This window comes from Cynocephalus volans, chromosome 1, assembly GCF_027409185.1.
Source record: "Cynocephalus volans isolate mCynVol1 chromosome 1, mCynVol1.pri, whole genome shotgun sequence".
NCBI classification, from domain to species: Eukaryota; Metazoa; Chordata; class Mammalia; order Dermoptera; family Cynocephalidae; genus Cynocephalus; species Cynocephalus volans.
Genome location: NC_084460.1, coordinates 29,091,249 through 29,115,700, shown reverse-complemented (window position 1 = coordinate 29,115,700; position 24,452 = coordinate 29,091,249). Strand labels below are relative to the sequence as shown.

Genomic DNA, 24,452 nt, shown 5'->3' with positions numbered 1-24,452 from the left:
TAAGACCCACTTACCAGTCATCTTTAAAAAAAAAAAAAAAATTCAGCCATTATTTCTTCAATATTTTTTCTTTTTCTTTTTTTTTTTCCTGTCTCCCATCTCTTTATCTTTCTCCTGTCCTTATGGGATGCCAATTACATGTATGTTAGACTGTATGATGTTGTCCTATAGCTTACTCAGTCTTTTTTTATGTGTTTCTATTGCTATGTCTTCACATTCACTAATCTTTTCTCCTGAAGTGCCTAATCTTCTGTTAATCCCATCTAGTGTTTTTTTTTCTTTATCTCAGACATTGTTATGTTTAATCTCTAAATTAAATTTGGGTTTTTTAATATATATTCCACTTCTTTATCATGCAGTTGTTTGCTACTACCTTTTGTAATACATGAAATATATTTATAATATTATACACACACAAACACATACACACACACAAGGGTACTTCAAAAAGTATGTGGAAAACAGAAATAAAAGATAATGCGTTGGTCAGAGTGCAGCCTTATAACACCAAGGTCATGGGTTCATATCCCTGTACCAGCCTGCCACCAAAAACAAGAAAAGATAATATGAATCTTTCCATGAACTTTTTGAAGTACCTTCATATAAATATATATACAACTATAGCTGCTCTAACATCCATAGTAGCTGTAGGTAGGCTGAATAATGGCCCCCAAATATTAAGGTCCTAATCCCTGAAAACTGTAAATATTATCTTAATTGGAAAAAAGCTCTTTACAAATGTGATTAAATTAAGGATCTTGAGATGGGGAGATTATCTTTGATTATCAGGGTGGGCCCAACGTAATCACAGGGTTCTTATAAGACAGAGGTAGAGAGAAATTTGACAACCACACAGGAAAGAAGATGTGAAGACAATGGCAGAGACTGGAGTGATGTAGTCACAAGGCAGGGAATATAGGCAACTACCAGAAGCCAGAAGAAGCAAAGAACAAATCCTTCTCTAGAGCTTCCAGAGGGAGTAGCAACCCTGCTGGCATCTTGATTTCAGCCCAGTAATACTGGCTTCAGACTTCTAGTCTCCAGACACATTCTTCTCAAGCACACATGAAACATTCTCCAGGACAGATCACATGTTAGGTCACAAAATAAGACAACAAATCTTAAAAGACTGGAGTCATACCTCATATCTTTTCCAACAACAATGGAATGAAAATAGAAAGCAATAGCAGAAGGACAACTGGAAAATTCACCTACATGTCAAAATTAAAGAATAGACTCTTAAACAACCAATAGTTCAAAGAAATCAAAAGGAAAACTAGAAAATATCTTGAGACAAGTGAAAATGAAAATTCAACATACCAAGATTTACGGGATGCAGCAATAGCAGTGCTAACAGGGAAGTTTATAGTAGTAACACCTACATTTAAAAAAGAAGAAAAATCTCAAAAAAGCCAACTTTATATCTCAAGGAACTAGAAAAAGAACAAACTAAGTCCACAGTTAGCGGAAGGAAGAAAATAATAAATATCAGAGCAGAAATAAACAAAATAGAGAATAAAAATACAAAAAAATTGGTGAAACTAAGAACTGGTTTTTTGAAAAGACCAACAAAATTGACAAACCTTCATCTAAACTAAGAAAAAAGAGAGAAGACTCAAATAAATAAAATCAGAAATGAAAGAGGGTACATTAACTGATTCCAGAGACATACAAAGGATCCTAAGAGGCTACTATGAACAATTACAAGCCAACAAATTGAAACCTAGAAAAATGGATAAATTTCCAGAAGCATACAACCTACTAATACTGAATCATGAAAAAACAGAAAATACAAACAGACATATAGCTACTATGAAGACTGAGTCAGTAAACACAAACCTCCCAAGAAAGAAAACTCCAGGACCAGATGGATTCACTGGAGAATTCTACCAAATATTTAAAGAGTTAATTCCAAGGCTTCTCAAACTCTTCCAAAAAATTGAAGAGGAGGGAATACTTCCAAACTCCTTTTATGAGGCCAGGATTACCCTGCTACCAAAGCCAAAGATACTACAAGAAAAGCAACTACAGGGCAATATCCCTGATGAATAGAGATGCAAAAGTCCTCAACAAAACACTAACAAATGGAATTCAACAGCACATCAAAAGGATAATAGACCATGACCAAGTGGAATGTATCCCTAAGATGTAAGAATGGTTCAACACACAAAAAAAAATCAATAAATGTGAAACAGCACATTAATAGAACAAAAGATAAAAATCACACAATCATCTCAATTGATGCAGAAAACATATCTGACAAAATTCAACATCCTTTTATGATTTAAAAAAAAACCTGAACAAACTAGGAATAAAAAGAAATTAGCTAAAAATAATAAAGGCCATATGGGAAAGCCCACAGTTAAGATCATACTCAATGGTAAAAAATTGAAAACCTTTCCTCTAAGATCAGGAACAAGGTAAGGATGCCCATTCCTGTCACTTCTAACCAACCATTGTACTAAAAGTCCAAGCTACAGCAATTAGGAAAAAAAAAAAAAAATGAAGAAGAAGGCATCCAGATCAGAAATGAAGAGATAAAATTATCTGTTTGTATTATCTTGTATGTAGAAAACACTAAAAATTTTTTCTAAAAACTATCAGAACAAATAAATGAATTCAGCAAAGTTGCAGGATACAAAATCAACATACAAAAATCAGCTGGGTTTCTATATACTAAAAATGAGTAATCCAAATAGGAAACTCAGAAAATAATCCCATTACAAAAGCATCAAAAAGAATAAAGTATTTAGAAGTAAACTTAACCAAGGAGGCAAAAGACTGATATCCTGAAAACCACAAAACATTGCTGAGAAAAATTAAAGATGACACAAATAAATGGAAAGACATCCTGCATTCTTGGTCTGGAAAACTTAATATTGTTAAAATGCCCATACTACCCAAAGCAATCTCCAGATTGAATGCAATCCCTATCAAAATTCCAATGGCATTTTTTGCAGATACCTTATAGGAAAAACAACCTTAAAATGCATATGAAACCATAAGGAACCCCAAATAGCCAAAACAATCTTGAGAAAACAAAGCTGAAAACCTCACACTTCCTGACTTCAAATATATTACAAAGCTATAGAAATCAAAATGGTATGGTATAGAATAGAGGCCCAGAAAAATACCCATGCATCTATGCAGTCAAATAGTCTTTGACAAGAGTGCCAAGACTATATGATAGGGAAAAGATAATCTCTTAATCAAATGGCATAGGAAACTGGATATCTACATGCAAAAGAATGAAATTGGACCCTTAGCTTATACCATACACAAAAACCAACTCAAAATGTATTAAAGATTTAAACACAAGACCTGAGGCTGGCCCGTGGCTCACTCGGGAGAGTGCGGTGCTAATAACACCAAGGCCACGGGTTCGGATCCTATATAGGGATGGCCAGTTGGCTCACTGGCTGAGTGTGGTGCTGACAACACCAAGCCAAGGGTTGAGATCCCCTTACCGGTCATCTTTTTAAAAAAATCAATAAAAAAAATAAACACAAGACCCGAAACTACAAAACTCCTAAAAGAAAACATAGGGGAAAATCTTCCTAACATTGGTCTTGGCAATGATTTCTCGGATACATTAAAAGCACAGGCAACAAAACCAAAAACAGACAAGTGGGATGACATCAAACTAAAAAAGCTTCTGTGCAGCAAAGGAAACAACATAATGAAAAGGCAACCCATAGAATGGGAGAAAATACTTTGCAACCATATTACTGATATTTTGATTAATATCCAAAATATATAAGTAACTCCTACACAACTCAATAGCAAAATAAGAATAAGAACCTGATTTTAAAATAGGAAAAGGACTTGAATAGACATTTCTCCAAAGGAGACATACAAATGGCCAGTAGGTATATGAAAAGATGCACAACATCACTAATCATCAGGGAAATGCAAATCAAAATCACAATGAGGTATCATCTCACACCCGTTAGAATGGTTACTATCAGAAAAATAGAATATAACAAATGTTGGGGAGTATGTGGAGAAGTCTGAACCCTTGGGCATGGCTGGTGAGAATGTAAAATCGTGTGGCTACCATGGAAAACAGTATAGAGATTCCTCCAAAAATTAAAAATAGAACTACCTTATGATCAAGCAATCCCACTTCTGGGTATTTATTCAAAAGAAGTGAAATAAGGTTCTTGAAGAGATATCCACACTCCCATGTTCACTGCAGCATTATTTACAAGAGCCAAGAGGTGGAAACAACCTAAATGTCCACGGACAGATGAATGGAAAGAGAATGTGAAATACCCAGAATTTTCAGCCTTAAAAAAGAAGGAAATCCCATCATATGCGACCACATGGATGAACCTTGAGAACATTATGCAAAATAAAACAAGCCAGTCACAGAAGGACAAATACTGCATGATTCCACTGACATGAGGTATCTAAAGCAGTGAAACTAATAGAAACAGAAAGTTTTGCTTATGTGAGTGATTGCTAGGGTCTGTGGGGAGCGGGAAACAGGGAGCTGCTGTTCAATGGGTATAGTGTCCGTCACGCAAGATGAAAAAGTTCTAGAGATCTGCTGTACAACAATATTGTACACTAAAAATTTGTTAAGAGGGTAGATTTCACATATTTATTACCACAGTAAGAAAAATTGGGGCACTGGCCAGTTAGCTCAGTTGGTTAGAATGTGGTGCTGATAACACCAAAGTCCAGGGTTCAATCCCTGTACCCACCAGCTGCCAAAAAAAAAAAAAATTGGAGGGAAAAAAAGATTCAAAAAGCACCAACCATAAAGAATGAAATTGCTAAAATAGATTGCTTTAAAATTAAGACCTACTGTTCATCAAAAGACATCACTAAGAATAAAAAGCAGGCCACAGAATGGAAGGAGATATCTATGAAACAAGTAACTGTCAAAGGACTCATATTCAAAAAATATAAATAGCCCCTACAAATCCAAAAGAAGAGGACAACTCAATAGAAAAATGGGCAAAATATCAGAACAAGGACTTAACAAAAGAATATAGCTAAGTGGTCAATAAATACATAAACAGATATTCAATCTCACTAGTCATCAGGAAAATTCAAATTAAAACCACAGTGAGATGCCATTACATAACCATCAAAATCACTAAAATTGAAAGCACTGATAATACCAAGTGTTGACTAAATTATAGGAAAATGAGAGTTCTTACACACGGCTGGTGAAAAAATACAAATTGGTAATGACTTTCAAACACCACTTGGCAGTATCAGCTGAGACTGAATATCTAAATACCCTGTGATTCAGCAATTTCATTCCTAGATATACACCTAATAGAAATGCATACATTTGTGCACCAAACAAATATGTATAAGAATGTTCATAGCAGCATTATTTTTAATAACTCAAAATAGCTAGAAACAACCTTAATGCTCACCAATAGCACAGATAAATAAATTATGATTTATCAACAAAATATCATTCAGCAATAAGAATGATCTTCTACACTCATCAACTGGATGAATTTCACAAACACAGTGTTGTGCAATAATGTTGAGAGAAAGAAACCAGACATAAAGGAGATCCTATCGCATGATTCCATTTACACAAAGTTCAAAACCAGACAAACCTAATCTATGGGTTTAGTAATCAGGATAGCGGTTACTTTTGGAGAGAGGTAGGTAGGTAGGTCAGGGCAGGACAGGAGGGGAGCCCCTAGAGTGCTAGTTTCTGTTTCTTGATGTGGATGATATAAGATATGCTGACTTCCAAAAAGTTCACCAAGCTGAACCCTTTTGGTTGGTGCACTTTTCTTTATGTATATTATAATGCAACAACTGTTTATTGTTTTAAAGAGAAAAGAATATACCTTATCAGATAAATGATTTGCAAAAGTGTACAAAGGCAAATAATGTTGGGTGGATGGGTAAATGGGTGGACGGATAGTCAATGAATGGATAGACTGCTGAATGGACAATTGGGTGGACGCATGTCCTATACTATTTGAGCAAAGACAGCTTCCCCCTCCCCACAGGTTATAAGGTTCTAACAGGGACAGGGATAAAAAGGGCCATGGAGCATGGCTGAGCTTCAGCAGGACCCGTACCAATGGCATCACCGGAGAGTTTCCAAGCCTTGACATCCCGGTCTTGGCCAGCGCTGATCACCAGCTGGAAGTTGTCCACATACAGAATGTCTACCACACTATCCAAATGGCCCTTCCAGGTAATCAGGAGCTTGGGGGGAACCAGGGAAATGGTCTGGCCATTCACGATCTATAGGGGACAGTACAGGAGAATTACTTATACCAAGACCACCATACAGGCTTATCAGAGGGCACCCAGGACTAGAGGCAGCAGAGCCCGGTTGGAAGGGTTCTGGGACTCGGGCCAGGGTTCTAGTTCTGGACACATTCCACAGTAACTTGCTGATGATCTTAGGGAAGTACCTCTCTGGCCCTCACTGGCCCCATAGGTAAAACCATAAAAAATCTGCATATTGCTATATTATTTACCAAGTAACTCTACACAGATTATTCCATTTGAACCTCACAACCTTATAGGGTGTATATGATTTTTACTGTCTTACAGAGAAGAGAAGTAGGAAGAGAAGTGACAGTCGGAGATGTTCAGTCACTGGCCCAAAGCCACATAACTAGAAAGTGATGGGGCCAGGACAAGTGCCCAGGTCTTCTATAGTTTTTCAGTTGGGCTCTGGGAGAACAGGGTGAGAAGGTGATATATAGTGTGATGACATATGACATTACACTACGAGAGAATAAAACTCTCCTTCATGAGAAAATGAGTGAAAATTATCAGGACTGCTTTGCAATAAAACAAGATTAATGAAGGGGGACTATTCTATCTTATTCAAATATATTAAGTCAGAATAATTCAAACTTTAAACAGAACAATAAAAGACAAGAGAGAGCTCAGAAACCAACCCAAATATATATAAAACCTTGGTATATGACAAGAGTAGTAATAGAAAGTGTGACTCAAGTGTACTGGGATACCTGATGAACTATTAAGAAAAACCTAAATCATTATCTTATATCTTACGATAAAATAAATACTAGAGGGTCGGAAATTTATTTTTAATGAAATCATAAAAAAAACAAAAAGAAAGAATGAATAAATGTTTATCTTATCTCTAAATAAGAAAGTAATAGGCAATGGAAAATATCATAATGGGAAGAAAAATTGACTCAATCACCAAAAAATACATTGCAATTTTTAAATCATCATAAATAAAATTATCAGGTAAATGACAAATGGGGGGAGGGTGTTTATAGTACATATGATAGACAATGAGTTAATATCATTCAATATACTTTTTAAATGATTAAACATAATGTATAAAAGACAGTTACCACAATAGAAAAGTAGGCAAAGAACAGGAGGAGGCTATTCACAAAATTATGCAAGGCCAATAAAATAAGGAAAGATGTCAACATCAGTAATAAGCAAAAATATCTTAATTAAAATTTTTTAAAAATTTGCAACGACATGGATGGACCTAGAGAGAATTATATTAAGTGAAACAAGTCAGGCACAGAAAGAGAAATATCACATGTTCTCACTTATTTGTGGGAGCTAAAAATAAATAAATAAATACACAAAAAAACGGGGGTGGGGGGAGACAGGGAAGAAGACACAACAATTACAATTCCTTGAAGTTGATACGACAAGCAAACAGAAAGGACATTGTTGGGAGGGAGGTTTCGGTAATTGGCCACAATAATCAACCACATTGTATATTGACAAAATAAAATAAAATTTGGAAGTAAAAAATAAATAGATAAAATAAAATAAAATGTCATCACCAAACCTAAGAAGAAAAAAAAATTAGCACTTAGAAATCAGCCAAAAGGTTTTGTTTTGTTTTGTTTTCCCTTCACACATTTATTTATTGAGTGCCTTCTTTACAAGCAAGGCACTCTGGTAGACTCAGGATCCTCAAAGGAATACCACTAAAAAATACTTCAGGTTGTCAAGGATAAAGCAAAACAGGCTAGTGAAGTACAAAACCGTACAAATTTTCTGGAGTGAACTTTGGTAGTACACATTAAAGGCCTTAAAGAGATTTATGTTCTTTTGCATACTCTTTCCTTGGGACAAATTACCAGATGTGTAAATAACTACAAACAAACAAAAAGATTTGTGAAAAAGGGATACTTGCTCAATCATTTGTATAGCTATTTGAACTCAGTGAAATATAATCTACATACAATTTATCCATTTAAAAGGCTCATTCAGTGGTTTGTAGTTGTGCACCCACCACCACATTCAATTTTGGACCATTTCATCACCCCAAAAAGAAACTCTTTACCCATCAGCAGTCACTCCCCAATTCCCTCTCAGCCTTAGGAAACCCCTAACCTACTTTCTGTCTTTATAGACTTGCCTATTCTGGACATTTCATATAAATGGAATCATACAATATGTAATCTTTTCTTTCAATTAGCATATTTTCAAGGTTCATCCATGTTGTAGCATATATCAGTACTTTTTATTACTGAATAACTTTCCATTGTATCAATACACCACACTTTATTTATCCATTCATCAGCTGATAAACATTTGTTTTCACTTTTTGACTATGGAGAATAATGCTGCTATAAACATTTACATACAAGACTTTTATGTGGACATATGTTTTCATTTCTCTTGGGTACATGCTTAGGAGTGGAATTGCTGGGTTATATGGCTGCACCATGTTACATTCTCACAAGCAACATGTAAGTGTTCCGATTTGCCCTTATCCTACACAATTCTTGCTCTTCTCTGTAGCCATCCTAGCGAGTGTGAAATGGGATCTCATTATGTTTTTGACATGCATTTCCCTGATAGCTAATGATGTTGAGTAATATTTCATATATTTATTGGCCATTTGTATATCTTTGTTGAAGAAATGTCTATTTAGATCCTTTTCCCATATTTTAATGGGGTTATTTATCTTTTTTATTAAGTTGTAATAGTTCTTTATATATTCCGGATATATAGTCCTTTATCAGATACATGATTTGCAAATATTTTCTCCCATTCTGTAAGTTGTTTTTTCACTTTCTTGATGATGTCCTTTGTAGCCCAAAAGTTTTCAGTTTTGACAAAGTCCAGTTTATCTATTTTTTTCTTTTCAAGCTGTGTTTTTGGTGTCATATCTAAGATATATTGCCTAACCCAAGGTCACCAAGATTTCTCCCTATGTTTTGCTCTAAGAGTCTTATAATTTTGGCTCTTATGTTTAGGTCCATGATCCATTTGGAGTTAATTTTTGTGTAGGGAATAACTTTATTCTTTTGGATGTCCAGTTGTCAAAGCACCATTTGTTTTAAAAAGAGTATTCTTTCCCCCATTAGATTGTCTTGGCATCCTTCAATATATGGTGCTGGGAAAACTGGATATCCACATGTACAGAATAAAATTGGATTCTTATCTCATACCATATACAAAAATATTTAAGTCTTTAATCCATTTTGAGTAGGTAAGACCTGAAACTGTAAAACTACTAGAAGAAAACATATGGGAAAAGCTCTACAACATTGGTCAAGGCAATGATTTTTCAGATATGACCCAAAAAGCACAGGCAACAAAAGCAAAAATAAAGTGAAATTGCATCAAACTAAAAAGCTTCTGCACAGCAAAGGAAACATTAACTCTTCACTTTGTTAACTGTTTCCTTTGCTGTGCAGAAGCTTTTCAGAGTGGGATAAAATATTTGCAAACCATATACTCACATCTGATAACAGGTTAATATCCAAATATATAAGGAACTCAACTCAATAGCAAGAAAACAACACAATTTAAAAATGGGCAAAGGACCTGAACAGACATTCCTCAAAAAAATTCATATAAATGGCCAATATGTTCATTTAAAAAATGCTCAGCATCTCTCATCATTAGGGAAATGCAAATTAAAATGACAATGAGATATCGCCTCACACCTGTTAGAATGAATATTATCAAAAAGACAAAAGACAAGTGTTGGCAAGGATGCAGAAACCTTGTACACTGTTGGTGGGGCTGTAAATTAGTACAACCAGTAGGGAAAACAGGTTGGAGGTTCCTCAAAAAACTCAAAATAGAACTACCATATGATTCAGCAATCCCGCTTCTGGGTATATACCCAAAGGAACTGAAATCAGCATGTTGAAGGGATACCTGCACTCCCATGTTCATTTCAGCATTATTCACAATAGCCAAGATATGGAATCAAGCTAAGTATCTGCCAACAATGGAATACTATTTAGCCTTAAAAAAGAAGGAAATCCTGTCATTTGTGATAAAATGGATGAACCTGAAGGACATTATTCTAAGTGAAATAAGCCAGGTACCAAAAGACAAATACTGCATGTTCTCATTTACATATGGAATCTAAAAAAAAAATCAAACTCACAGAAGTAGAAGGTTGAATGGTGGTTACCAGAGGTGAGGGTTGGGGTTGGGAGATTAGAAGTTGTTGGCCAAAGGGTAGAAAGTTTCAGAAGACAGGAGGAGTAAGTTTTGACATCTACTGCACAGCAGGGTGACTATAGTCAATAACAATGCTTCCTATAATTCAAAATATCTAAAAGAGTAAATTCAAATGTCTCACCAAAAAAATGATGAGGTGTCAGATACATTAATTAGATTGATTCAATCATCCCATATTGTATACATATATCAAAACATCACATTGTACCCCATAAATGTATACAATTATAATTTGTCAATTTAAAATATTAATGAAATATTCTAAAAGAAAAAAAGAATATCTGATGATATAGAAAATTGTAGTTACATACAATAAAATCCCAATTTGTTTAAAATATATCATTATAAAACTAAGAGCCAATGATCAGGAGCATAGATCCTGCAGTCAGACAGATGAGTTTAGTCCCACGACCAACACCAGCAACTATGTGAGCTTAGACAGGTCCCTCCAGCTCTCCAGTTTCATCTTCCTCATCTGAAAAATAGCATCTCCCTCACAGAGTCATTATGGAGATTCAGTGAGAACATACATGGAGCACTTATTACAGTCTCTGAAACATAGTAAGCAGTAAATAAATGTGGTTATTTTAATGATTGTATTAACATTATAAATTCCTCATATACTGAATCCATGGATGACCAATTCCCAGCAGATTTAAATACAGTGAAATTCTGTTCATATGAAAACTAGACTGAACATAATATATTTGGGCAGAGATTCAAAAGGAACTAAGATTGCAAGACAGCTAACAAAAATACAGATAAATGCATGTAACCTTTTGACTCAGCAATCCCACCTCTAGGAATTTATCCTACAGACATATTTTTGCATATGTGAAATAAAATTCACTATTCACTTTTATTTAAAGTTTGAAAAAAAATTCCCTTAAGAAGGGATTATATCAATAGTATATTCTATGGTTCACGGCACAGCTATAAAAATAATGTACTCGATAATGTACTTGGATAAGTCTCCAAGATATATTATGGAGTAAGTGAAGCAAGATGAGTTCCAGTGGGGATGACATGCTACCTTCATGTAAAAATAAGGAGGAAATAACCTTATGCACTCGTGTTTGCATAAATAAATACTAGAAGAATAACCAAAAATCAATAAAAGTGGTTAACTTCAGGGAATAAAAAGAACTGTTTTCAGGAGGGACAGGAGTGGGGACTAAGACTCCACTTTAAGCCTTTTTCACATGGTTTGATTTTTTTTTTTTTAACTCACATTGACGTATAACATACATATAGAAAATTGTACGCAACAGAAATGTACCACTGAATAAATTTTTGCAAACGGAGCACAACTGTGTGATTAGACCCAGATAATGAAACAGTATTGTCAGTCCCCCAACAAGTCCCCCTTGTGACTCCTTCCAGCCACTGCATTTCCCCACAAAAATAATTACTTCTAATAGGATAAGTTTGTTTTTTCTGTTTTTGTGCTTTATATAAATGGAACTATAAAACATACAATATATATTCTTTTGTGTCTGACCTCTTTCACTTAAATTGTGTGAAAAGTTACCCATTTTGTATTGAGTAGAGTAGATCATTAATTTCCAGTGCCAGATATTATTCTGTAATGTGTGTATACACCAATTTATTTTTCCAGTCTGTACTGATGGACATTTGAGTTATTTCTAATGTGGTGTTATTACGAATAGTAATTCTATCAACAGTCTTTCTTTATTTCGTTTTCTTGGCAGCTGGCTGGTATGGGGATCCAAACCCTTGACCTTGGTGTTATAAGGCAGAGCTCTAACCAAACGAGCTAACCAACCAGCCAACATTCTTACTCATATCTTTTAGTGCATATATATCTCTTAGGTATAAACTTAGGAGTGGAACTACTGGATCATAAGATAGGCATACATTCAGCTTTAGTAGCTACTGTCAAATAGCTGTTCTCCAAAGTGATGATATAAGTTTACATTCCCAACAGCAGTGGAAGTTCCAGTTGATCTGCATCCTTGCCCGCATTTGGTACTGCCTGTCTTTTTAGTTGCAGTCATTCTAGTGGGTGTGTAGTAATATCACATTGTGGCATTAATTTTCACTTTCCTGGTTACTAATGAAAAGGTGGTCAACTTCATTAGTCATCAAGGAAATAGCAAGTGACTTCTGAACCATGAAAATGTATTACCTACTCAAAAAAATACATAAATATTTTAATTATTTTTAAAAAGAATTCATGGCTCCAGAGTCCTCATTGCAAAGATTAAAGCCTATGGAAGTGGGGGGTGGGGGTGTGTGTACATGTGCATGTGTGTGTATTTGGTGTGTGTATACTCATGTTTTATTGGTAAATGATGACTTCTGGTTAACAGAGACTTTCCCATATCAACCAGATAACCATGAACAGGAAACATGAAAGACTTATGATCTCAGTAAGGGAACCATGGTCCCAGCTCATTAGTGGACCTCAAAGACATTTTTCTGAGCAACCCTCCAGTAATCTGCCTACCTCCTTCTCCTCCAGGGGAATGTAGTATGGGACGCTGACCCCGAGTTGTTTAGAAATTAAGACCCGGAACTTGTTCTCTGTTTCAGAGATGGCCTTGCCCACACTGGGTTGGAATGACTGCTGGTCAATGAATGTGCAGTAATCCTTGATGTCCCAGATCTAGGTACAAAGTGTAGGTTAGTGGCTGAGCACCCCAGGACCCCAACCCCAACTCATTCTTTGAGCTCCTCCCAGGCCATTCTGCTCACTTTAGGGGCAGTTCTTACTTACCCCTCTGAGACACCCAGACACTCAGGGCCAGAAGGGGTCTTAGAGATCTTCTAGGCCAGACCTTTTGGTTAGCAGGCAGAGAGGACATGTCTGACTCAAGGAGAAGACATTCCTGCCTCATGTCTCACCACAAAGCCCAAAATCAGTTCTTGAGCGAGCTGATAACAGATTAGACATATGGCTGGGGGCTGAGGAAGTGGGAAGACAATGATGGAGCATGAGACTCACTGGGAAGTCTTCCTGGAGGGGCCTTTAAAGCCAAGCCCTCACACATTTCACCGGGCATACAGTGAAGGTAGTCTACCCTACTCCCCGCATTGTCTTACAAATGAAACCAGTACCCAGAGGGAGTAGGAACTAGGAGAAGGCCATGTGTAGTAAAGAGGTGACCAGAAGCTTGGCTGACACCCTCAATCTAAATGCCAGTTTTTTCTCACCTTGATGTATCCTTTACAATCCCCCGTGATGAGGATCCAGTCATTTTCATCAGTGGCCATGGCACCTACGACAACGTCCCCACTGTCTTTGAGGTCCACAGGGAACTTCCCCAGCAGGCCTCCATTCCCGTGAAGGGACCAGGCGTAGATGTAGCCGTCAATGCAGCTGCTCAGCAGGGCAGCTATGTGTGGCAGGCGAGGCCTGGTCTGCAGGAAGATTATCTGCACGAGACAGGTGGGCCCAGCCCAACAGGGCTGTGAGCTGGGGTTTATCCTAGCCACTGTCACGTTACTGAGGGGCCCAGGTAAGCCACCTCACCAACCTGCTCCCCCAATTTCCTAGATGCCCAATGAGAACGGTACTGGTGATACTATCCTTCCTATGTAGCTGGCGACAAGAAACATCATGCTGGATGATGAACTGCCTGAGCGCAGGGATTTGCGTCTTTTGTCATTCACTACTTTATCCTCAGTAATTACAATGGTGCCTGATACACAGTACATGATCAATAAATGTTTGCTGAATGAAGACATACAAATTTGATTTGTCCTAAGGCTCAAACAAGAATTTTCTAGACCTGTAACTCAACTCAAAGTGATGTGGAAAAGGAACTCACTCCCCTTTGTATGTGTCTATAGTGAAATATCCATATTTTCCAGCCAATTCCCAAAAAGCATTTTGACCAAATTCTTGTTCAAGTCTTGCTTTGATCATGCCATTGGCTAATTCCTCCCTCTGCTCACTTCTGCCTTACGTGTCACTCCTGCAGCCCATGTCGGGGCCCCAGTGGGGAGTTACTTTGCATAGTGAGCACGAGAAGAAAGTTTCTTGCCTGGCACCTGTGTGAGCTGAGAGCACAGTCAGGGTGGAAAAGCAAATCAGGCTGGGAGGGGGAAAGTGGAGGATTCCTCACTCCCGCTGTAAGTCAGAACTTTACAGTGTGATGGCCTGTGTCCCCAAAACATGTCACAAAACAACAAAACCTCTCAATTATCTTTATTGTCTAAGAAGTCCAACACAAGATGCTCAACCAGTTTCCCATTGGCCCAAGGGCAAGGGTCATTAAAACAGGAGTCCTTTAAGCCCTGGACCTGATGGCTTCACTGGTGAATTCTACCATTTAAAGAAGAACTAACACCAATCCTCCCCAAATTTTTCCAAAAAACTGAAGTGGAGGGAACACTTCCTAACTCATTCTATAAAGCTGCGTTACCGTTACCAAAGCCAAAGACACTACAAGAAAACTACAGACCAATATCCCTTATGAACATTGATGCAAAAAAATCCTCGACAAAATACAATACTAGCAAACTGAATTCAGCAGAATGTTAAAAGGACTACACACCATAACCAAGTGGGATTTATTCCTGAAATGCCAGGATGGGTTCAACATATGAAAATCAATCAGTGTGATACAACACATTAACAGAAAGAAGGTAGGGAAACCACATGATCATCATTGATTCAGAAAAGGCATCTGACAAAATTCAACACCCTTTTATGATAAAAACACTCAATAAACTAGGAATAGAAGGAAACTACCTCAACATAATAAAAGTCATATATGAAAAACCCACAGCAAATATCATACTTAATGATGAAAGACTGAAAGCTTCTCCTCTAAGATCAGGAACAAGACAAGGATGACCACTTTCACCACTTCTATTCAACATAGTATGTGAAGTTCTAGCCAGAGCAACTAGGCAAGAAAAAGGAATAAAAGTCTTCCAGGTTGAAAAGGGAGAAGTAAAGTTATCTCTATTCGCAAATGATATAATCTTATATGTCGAAAACCCTTAAAGACTCCACCCCAAAAAATGGTTAGAGCTAATAAATGAACTTATAGCAAAGTTGTAGGATACAAAGTCAACATGGAAAAATCAGTCGCACTTCTATACACTAATAATGAACAATCTAAAAAGAAAATTACCAAAACAATTCCATTTACAATAGCATGGAAAGGAAAAAATTACTTAGGAATTAACTTAACCAAGTAGGTAAAAAACTTGTACAATGAAAACTATAAAATATTGCTGAAAGAAAGAGAAGACATAAATAAATAGAAACATATCCCATGTTCATGGATTGGAAAACTTAATATTGTTAAGATGTCAATAATACCCAAAGTGATCTACAGATTTAATGCAATCCCTACCAAAATCCCAATGATGTTTTTTGCAGACATAGAAAAGCCCATCCTAAAATTTATAGGGAGTCAAGGTACCCCAAATACAAAATAATCTTGAAAAACAAGAACAAAGCTGGAGAACTCACATTTCCTGATTTCAAAACTTACTACCTAAGCTATAGTAATCAAAAGAGTGTGGTACTGGGATAAAGACAGACATGTAGACCAATGGAATAGAATAGAGAGCCCCAAAATAAGCCTTTACATGTATAGTCAAATAGTTTTTGACAAGAGTTCCAAGCCGATTCAATGAGGAAAGGACAGTATTTTCAACAAATACAAAGTATTTTCAACAATAAAAAAAATTTAAAAAGTAAAAATAGATAAACTGAACTTAAAGAAAATTTTAAAATTTTATGCATCAAAAGGCAATACCATAGCAGCATTACTGGCAATAGCTAAAACATGGAAGCAACTCAAGTGTCTATCAACAGATGAATGGATAAAGAAAATGTGGTATATATGTACAGCAGAGTATTATTCAGCCTTGAAAAGGAAGGAAGTTCTGACATATGCTACAACATGAATGAACTTTGAGAACATTATACTAAGTGAAATAGGCCAGTCATAAAAAGACAAATACTATATTATACAAATACTATAATACAAATATTATACCAGTACAAATATTATACCATATGAATCGACTTATATGAGGTAGAGTGGTTAAAACCATATAGACAGAAAGTAGCTTAGCGGTTGTGAGGGGCTGGGAGGAGGGTCAATTGGGAAGTTATTGTTTAATGGGTACGGAGTTTTAATTTTGCAAGATGAAAAGAGTTATGGAGATGGATAGTAGTGATGATTGCACAATGTTATGAATGTATTTAGGACCACTCAACTCTACTCTTACAAATGGTTAAGATGGTAAATTTTATGTTATGTGTATTTTACCACAATAAAAATATTTTTTTGGAAAAAAACAAAAACAGGAGTCCTTGAATCAAAGAGAAAGGGCAAGCATTTCTCACTTTATGAAACTATGCTTGCTCACTGTACAAAATGTGGACAGTATACATATATGAAAGGAAATTAAAATCATCCACAGAATCCCAATACCCGAATTAATCATCAAGATTTTAATGTATTTCTTTCCAGTTTTTTTCTATTGCATTACCCATAAAAAGTTCTATCATATGTTTTTCAATTATGAAAAATACATGCAAGAATAGACAAATAGACCAATGGAACAACAGAAGCAGAAACAGATCTATAAATATATGAGACTATAGTAGACAATAATGGTAGAATTTCAAGTCAGGGGAGAAAAGATTCAATAAATGGTATTTGAACAACTGGCTACAAATTTAGAAAAAAACAATGAGAATCATACATCACTCCATACAGAAAATCAGATGTGACAAAAAACTGACTAAAAATATACACAATTATAAATGTCTTGAAGAAATTGTAACAAATTTTTCTGTGATCTTGGGATAAACAATGTCTTTATCAGCACAAAGGAAAATAACACAGATAACTAGATAAAAATTAAAACCTCAGCATGATAACCATAAATAAAGACAGGAGAGGTGAAAATATTTGCAATAGACAACAAGCAAAGGATTCATTTCCAGAGCATATAAGGAACTCCAAGAAATTAGAAAGAAAAAGAATGGACAAAGGATATAAATAGACATTTATTTCACTGAAGAAATACAAATGTCTAATAAATATACAAAAAGCTCAATCTCTCAAATAATCAAAGAAATATTAAAAACCAATGCCATTTCCATCTACCAGACTGGTAGAAATTAAGAAAAGGCTGATGTCTGATACTGGCTTAGTGTGAGGACAAAGGCAGAGCACAGCACTGCTGGAGAGAATGGAAACCATCACAGTCTTCTTGGAGAAAACTGGCTTTACCAATCAAAATGTAGGGGCTGGCCGGTTAGCTCAGCTGGTTAGAGTGTGGATCTGATAATACCAAGGTCCAGTGTTTGATCTCTGTGCCGGCCAGCTGCCAAAAACAAACAAACAAAAACCCAAAATGTACACTGCTCACTTCATGAACTATCAATTTCTCACTCTAGGAAATCTAGCATAACTGCACAGACAAATTATAAAGATCTCAACTGCACCACTGTTTATAACAGCAGAAAACCAGGAACAACTTAAATGTCCATCAATTAAGCATTTATTAAGTAAAACAATGGTGAGGACTGGCCAGTTAGCTCATTTGGGAGAGCGTGGTACTGATAACACCAAGGTCAGATGTTCCCTGTACCAGCCAGCTGTCAAAACAAATTTTTTTTTAATTGTGAGATAAATAAATTATGGTGAATCCAAAGAAATACGCTGCAGCCAGGAGCAGATTTGCCAGTGAAGTTCATGAAGCTCAAGGCCAAGTGCAAGTTTAAGGTCAAGCTCAAATTCAAGGCCCTCCCAAGGTCCTGGGAGGAACGAGCAAGTGTGGTGACTGTTGTAAACTGTCATCTTTGTAAATTTTGAAATTCATTGTCATTCTTTTCTCATTCTAAATATTCTCTTTTATACCTAATTTTTTATAATTCATGTTATTTTAAAGGGGACTCCCAAGATGTATAACTTTCAGGTTCGAAAAAACCTAGATCGGCCCCTATATGCAGCTATTAAAAAGAATGAAATAGATAGATTTACATGGACTAGGAGGAAAAGTTGTCCACCATACATTGCTAGATTCACACAAAATAAAAATAAAAAGCAAACAGCTGATATACAGTTACAAATGTTTGTTTGAAAACCAAAACTATACCTGTATATATGTATAACTTATAGAGACAGAAAAATAAATATCAATGCCGTGCATTTAATTCTATCATAATTATTACCTTGTTGTTTTTAAGGATATTTTAAACATTATGTCATAAGCATATTCCAGGTCATTAAGTATTCTTCTAAAATGTGATTCCTCATAGCTGCACAGGGTTCACCAAATCACCTTTATGTGCCATAAAGGCCTCCCATTTCTGAACTGGAGAAAAGCTGAGGTTTTCTTCCTGATATTTCCCATGCCAGCCCTGGGACAGCTAGAGCAGGCAGAATGAACGTGAGTGGGTGGTCAGGACAGTGACAGGCTTGGAGAGAGGCACGAGGAGCATGGAATCAGCTGTGTGGCCAGCATCATGTGCACACAGTGAAGAAAGGCACAGTCAGGATGTGGGACCCTGGGCAGGACAGAGCAGGACCCCATGGCTGGAAGGGACAAGTAACCAACACTATTCCTTTTACACTCTGTACCTGGCCCCATAAATCCCAAACATATTCCCCACCTCATTTTGGAAAGAGCTGCTGGACTGAAGTTGGGCATTTCAGCCTCACTCAGCCCAGTGGTCTCAAGTAGCTTCTCAACTACAGGGGGCTAAAGACCTCCCTGTGTCCCCTTCAGAAGAAGCCAGGATTCACACCCCTGGAGCAATTTCCCACCACTAGGGTGAGGGCCAGGGACAAGTGCTTCATCTACAGACTGTAAAGGGGCACAGCTGGGCCCAGATCCATGTCCATGACACCTTCCTATTACTCTTTCTGCCATACCCCAGTCTTCTGAGATGGCCAGACAGAAATGGCAGAAAGGAAGACCCAACAGGTAAGACGTTCCCAGGTCCTTGCCCCCACCTTCCTGAACCCCTCCTCCACTAAGGAAAGGCTGGGACCAGGGGTGACCCAAGAGCTCTGGACCCTCTCCAGGACACCATCCTAAAGAGTTTCACTCTGCCTACTGCCCAGCTCCCCAGAGAGAAATGACTTTGCTGCATAGGAGTGGTGCAGGTGGGCAGCAGAGCACTTAGAAGCCAGGGGTAAGGGTCAGCACCAGAAGGGGACCAGCCTTAGACAGTGAATGCCAGTCACTTACACACACACACACTCACACACACACACACACACACACACACACCTGCCAGCCATGGTGACAGAAATCTCCCTAAGATGCATTCAGTCCTTTGCATGCAGTTCTTCAGTAAAAATCCCATCAAGATTTATGATACAAATCCTATTACACACAGACCACCAGTTCAGGCAAAAGCCCAAGGAATTCCCAATAGTGGCAATACAAAGAGTTAAAAGAACTTAGGTTTTGAAAACAGACAGACCTGGAATCAGGCCCTGGCTCTGCCATTTCCTGCCAGTGAGAATCTCGGGTGTGCCACTTTGCCTCGTTGAGCCTGTTTCTTTATCCATAAAATGGGAATGATAATAATAGTACATACTTCCTAGGGCTGTTTAAGGGATAAAATAAGAATAATTCATGTTAGCTGTTAAGCTCACTACCAAGCAGATTTTAAGAGCTCCATAAATATTAACTGCTGCTTATATTATTATTTAATAGAGTGAAATGTAACACAACATCAAAATAACAAAGTATCAATATATCAAAAGCTTTCCAGAAGTATGTTTCTAATGCTAAGGTTTTGTACCTGGGAAATAGACAAGAGGTCCAGAATCAATGTAGAAGAATGTTCACTGCAATGATTTCTATAAAGCAAAAGCTAGAAACCTAACCATCCACCAGTAACAGCAGACAGCTGCTGGACAGATTGTACAGTGAAAGGCAGAACACTGAGTGGCCACTAAACAGACACTGCGGCTCCATAAATATTGCCATGTAGCAGGGCCCCTGAGGTCGCAGGTGCAAAAGAGCAAGCTGCAGAGTAATATGTACAATATGGTACCATCTGGTGAAAAAATGTCTATATTTACATATACACATCGTCCATGTATGTACTTCGATATACACAGAAAGAAGTCCAGAAGACTACAACATGTCTTAAGGGAGTTAGCTCTGGAGACTGAGGAGGGAGATAACGACTCTCAACCTACATGCTCCTATAAAGCATGGATTGTTTAGTTTTACTGAAGGATGTGTACCACTTCCTAATTAGAGAAAGAGAGCATCCAAGAGAGACAAACAGAGAGAGACGAAGGGAGAGGGGGCACGGGAAGGAGAGACAGAGAAAGACAAAGAGAGAGGGAGATGTGTTCTTTCTTGAACATTCCGAGCAATCTCTCCCATGAGGGCCTTTGTGCCTGCTGTTCCCTCCGCCTGAGACACCCTCCTTCCAGATAACTGCAAGCCACGTTTCCTCACTTCCTGCAAGCTCTGTGCAAATGCCACCTCCTCTGTGCAGCCCTCCTTGGCCACCCTATTAAAAGGGCAACACCATCCCCACCTCCCACACCACTGTCCCCACCTCCTCTCCAGCTTTCTTGTTCTCCACTGTACTTGCTCACTCTGTGACATGCCCTTTATTTTATTTGCTTTAACTGTCTGTCTCTCCCCAACTAGAAGGTTAGCTCCATGAGGGCAGGGGCCTGGTCCCTTTGGTTCACTGCTACCTCTCTAGTGCCTGGCACGTATGTAGTAAATGCCTGTGTCCTAGCAGCACAGGGTCACCAACCCAAAAGGTCAGGCTTTGAGTCATCTACCGTGGATTCACAGATTTAAAGAGATGGGATCTGTTGGCAATTCAGCTTCCAAGAGTCCGTCCATTCTATATACTCACACTCATGCACAAAAATGTATGCACGAGGATGATCAGTGCAGTGCTGCTCATAAAAGCTAAAACTGGAACTAACCTACATGTCTATCAATAGAAGACTGACTTAACAGTTCACAATACATCCAAATTATGGGGTGCTATGCAATTTTTAAGAAGAATAAGATAACATAACACAAGAATAAGATGGATCTAAATTACTGACATGAAAACACATCCGTCATACATACTTAAATTAAAAAAAGCAAACAGCAGGACATAACTATCACTGGACTAAAAAAAAGTACAAAGACCAAAACCAGTCTGTTAGCATGACTGCTCCTGTTGGGAGTGGGGTGAGACATGGGGACCTTTATTTTTTCTTTTCACATATTTCTATTCTTTTTTTTTACTAACATTTTTACTTTGAAAACTGTTTTTAAAGGTGTTTTTTAGGAGAAAGAGAAGAACATGCAGAACCAGGAGGGCAGCACGTGCAGCCACTCTGGCTCTCCACCCATCACCACGGCACCCAGCTCGGGGGGGCTCTGCTGCCCCTGGTCCTCAAGCCCCAGGTGGTACCTGGAGCTGGATGATGGGGCAGGCCTGCCACACGCTAACACAACTGTGATTTGTATTTGTAGGAGGGGGAGTAAGCATATCGTTCAAAACCCCCTCCCAGTAACAGGAGGGCATTCTAACAGTGGATTCTAGAAATGCTTCTTAACCTACTTCTCAGCCCAGCCCCTCAACCAGAAGGGAACACCACTCACCTCCCTAGGCAACCCCCCACCCTGCCACCACCCAGGAACATTCCCCAGACACAGCAGTCCTGACTTCAGAATCCTGTGCGGCACCATCCTCTCCACTCTACCCCCAGGCCCTGGAGAGGGTCAGGCTGGAGAGAGGCAAGCTGAAGAGGTCCCCCGGACTCCCCAGGCCTCTAGCCACTGCATGGCCTGCCCCAGCCTGGCCACCCGCCCTTTGGCTCACACCCCAGCTGAGCACAGCCAACCTTCTCCACCGAGGCGCAGGACCGCAGCAATGTCTTCTTCTGGAACTCCCCTTTTCTCTTTTCGGCCTCTTTGTGAAGTGACTGCATGCGATGGGGCATGCTTGGCTGCCTTGATGTGCCAGCACTGGAAGGTTTCTGGGAAGAAAAATGGGCCTCCCAAGTCACCATGAGGGTATCTTCCCTTCCCATGGGGGAACAGAGACCAGAGACAGATGACGAAAGAGCAGCCCCTCTGTACCCCCTCGGTAGATATTCCTCACTGTGAAAAGGACAGCAGGGTATCTGGTGGATCCTGGGACTTAAGATGCTGGAACATCTCTGTTTTATGTCACCAGCAATTTTGTGATCTAGGGCAGAGACTTGAGTTTGTCTTTGGGGAAGACCCTTCCTTTGTCCTAGAAGAGACAACCCTGGTTAAAAGTGAGGATAGAGGGGCATATTTACTCTGCTCTAGACGATTTGAAGGCCGTAGTGTAACCATGATATTCCAAAGATAGTGTGATCTTACAGTAATGTATAGTATACATCTTACGGCAAAAGCATGTGCTAGCAGATCATGTTGGATTTAGCTCTAGACTGCCCTATGCCTGGCAATTCTTGTGCAAGGTGGCATTTCTCAGTCAAGCTTCATTCAGCTCCCCAAACGGGAATCAGACTTCAACTGCAAAAACAATCTCAGTGGCTCCTCCAGCCCCACGCAAGAGACTACAGTGCTTATTGTTGGAATACTGTACTCATTGCTGAAAGCCCAAGGCCAAACCATCTGCCTACTCTTTCTGCCTGCTCCCCACAAAACAGAACTGTCAGTCATTCTTACAAGTGTTAATCCTGGGACAGAAATGAGGGATCACCGGAGGAAGAAAGTGGTTTGCTTGCATCTGAGCCTCAGACTTTTGTGCCTGGTCTCCAAGGAGGTGAGGCTTCTTGGGGAAGGTTGGGGGGCCCCTGTGGCTCACATCTGCACCTGGGCCAGGGTGAGGCGATTGGAGTTTGAGGACTGGAACAGCACCCAAGATCTCACATCCAGTTCTAAGTTTTAGGGTTGTATTCCCTTCAGGGCCTGTCTCTAAGCTCTCAGACTTTCAGGCCTGGTATTGGCCGTGCTCTGGGAAGGGACCATGCCAGGCTTGAAGCAGCACAGCAGGTTAGATACAGTGGGACTAAAACAGCGAGGTGCCCTGCCTATACCCTCAATGCTCAAAACAAGTAAACTAAAGGCACTCTGGAAAAGTGTGTCTGAGCGTTTGGGTGGCCCCCTGGCTAGGCTCTTGCTCCCACCTGCTGGGGCACAGGGTCGTCTGGCTCCTTGTCTCTCGGCCGTCTCATCACCAGGGGAGCCGACATCACGTTCCGCCTCAGGTTGGCATTGGCCACAGTCCTTGTGCTGAGCTTCCTACGAGCCTTGTATGTCCACTTCTTCACCACACAGGGTTTGCTGGGTCCATAGTTCTCGGCCAGGCACTCCATTTCTTTCACCTGGGCCAGGGAGAGAGCAATCCCTAAGGCATTGCAAAGTCCTAGAGGGAAATTCAGGGCCTCCCCCACCCAATGCCAACACCATGGGGCCCTCAACACCCAAGGGCTTGCATCCTGGCAACCTAGCACACTTAAAGGCATCAGAACAGAGCTCAGAACCCCACCCCTGGGCCAACTGCTAATGCCCTAAGAAGCCACAGACAGGACACTGCTCCATGAGGAACTCAGTCTCCCTATCCATAAAACAGACAGCTGTTTCCAAATGTTTTTGAGGTTGTTTTTAATCTTAAGGGAGACTCCAAAGTGTAAAATAGATGAAAAGCTGATCTGTTCTGGGGGAGCCCCACCCAGAAGAGCCCCCCTCACCCCTGCAGTAGCTTCCAAGAATCTCTCCCGACCACATTCAGAAAATCACCAGATAAGGTGACCCCTAAGGTCCCTTCCAACTGTAATCTGCTAAGATAAGGTAAATCAGAGGCTATACGGGTTTCCTAAGTCCCTTTTCCATGAGCCCAATGAGCCCAGAGTGGCGATATGTAACTGCAACGGGTAAGAGTACTTCAAGTATAAGTAATCTACTACTCAAGAGGGCAGGACTAGCACCACCAGGCTCTGCAGTCAGACTGCCTGGTTTGGATCTACCCCTTCCTGGCTGTGTGACCTTAGGCAAGGTGCTTAACCTCTCTGCTTCAACTTTCTTATCTGTCA

The 24,452-nt window shown here is 39.0% G+C and overlaps 1 protein-coding gene across 1 annotated transcript in view; it reads right to left on the bottom strand.

Moving 5' to 3' along the window:
- Positions 1-24,452, bottom strand: part of EFCAB8 (EF-hand calcium binding domain 8) — a 67,786-nt gene that overhangs the window by 10,119 nt on the left and 33,215 nt on the right. The window contains 5 exon segments of the mRNA XM_063090069.1: positions 6,066-6,234; positions 12,905-13,063; positions 13,612-13,833; positions 22,269-22,403; positions 23,547-23,744. Coding sequence (XP_062946139.1) covers positions 6,066-6,234; positions 12,905-13,063; positions 13,612-13,833; positions 22,269-22,403; positions 23,547-23,744 — 883 coding nt within the window.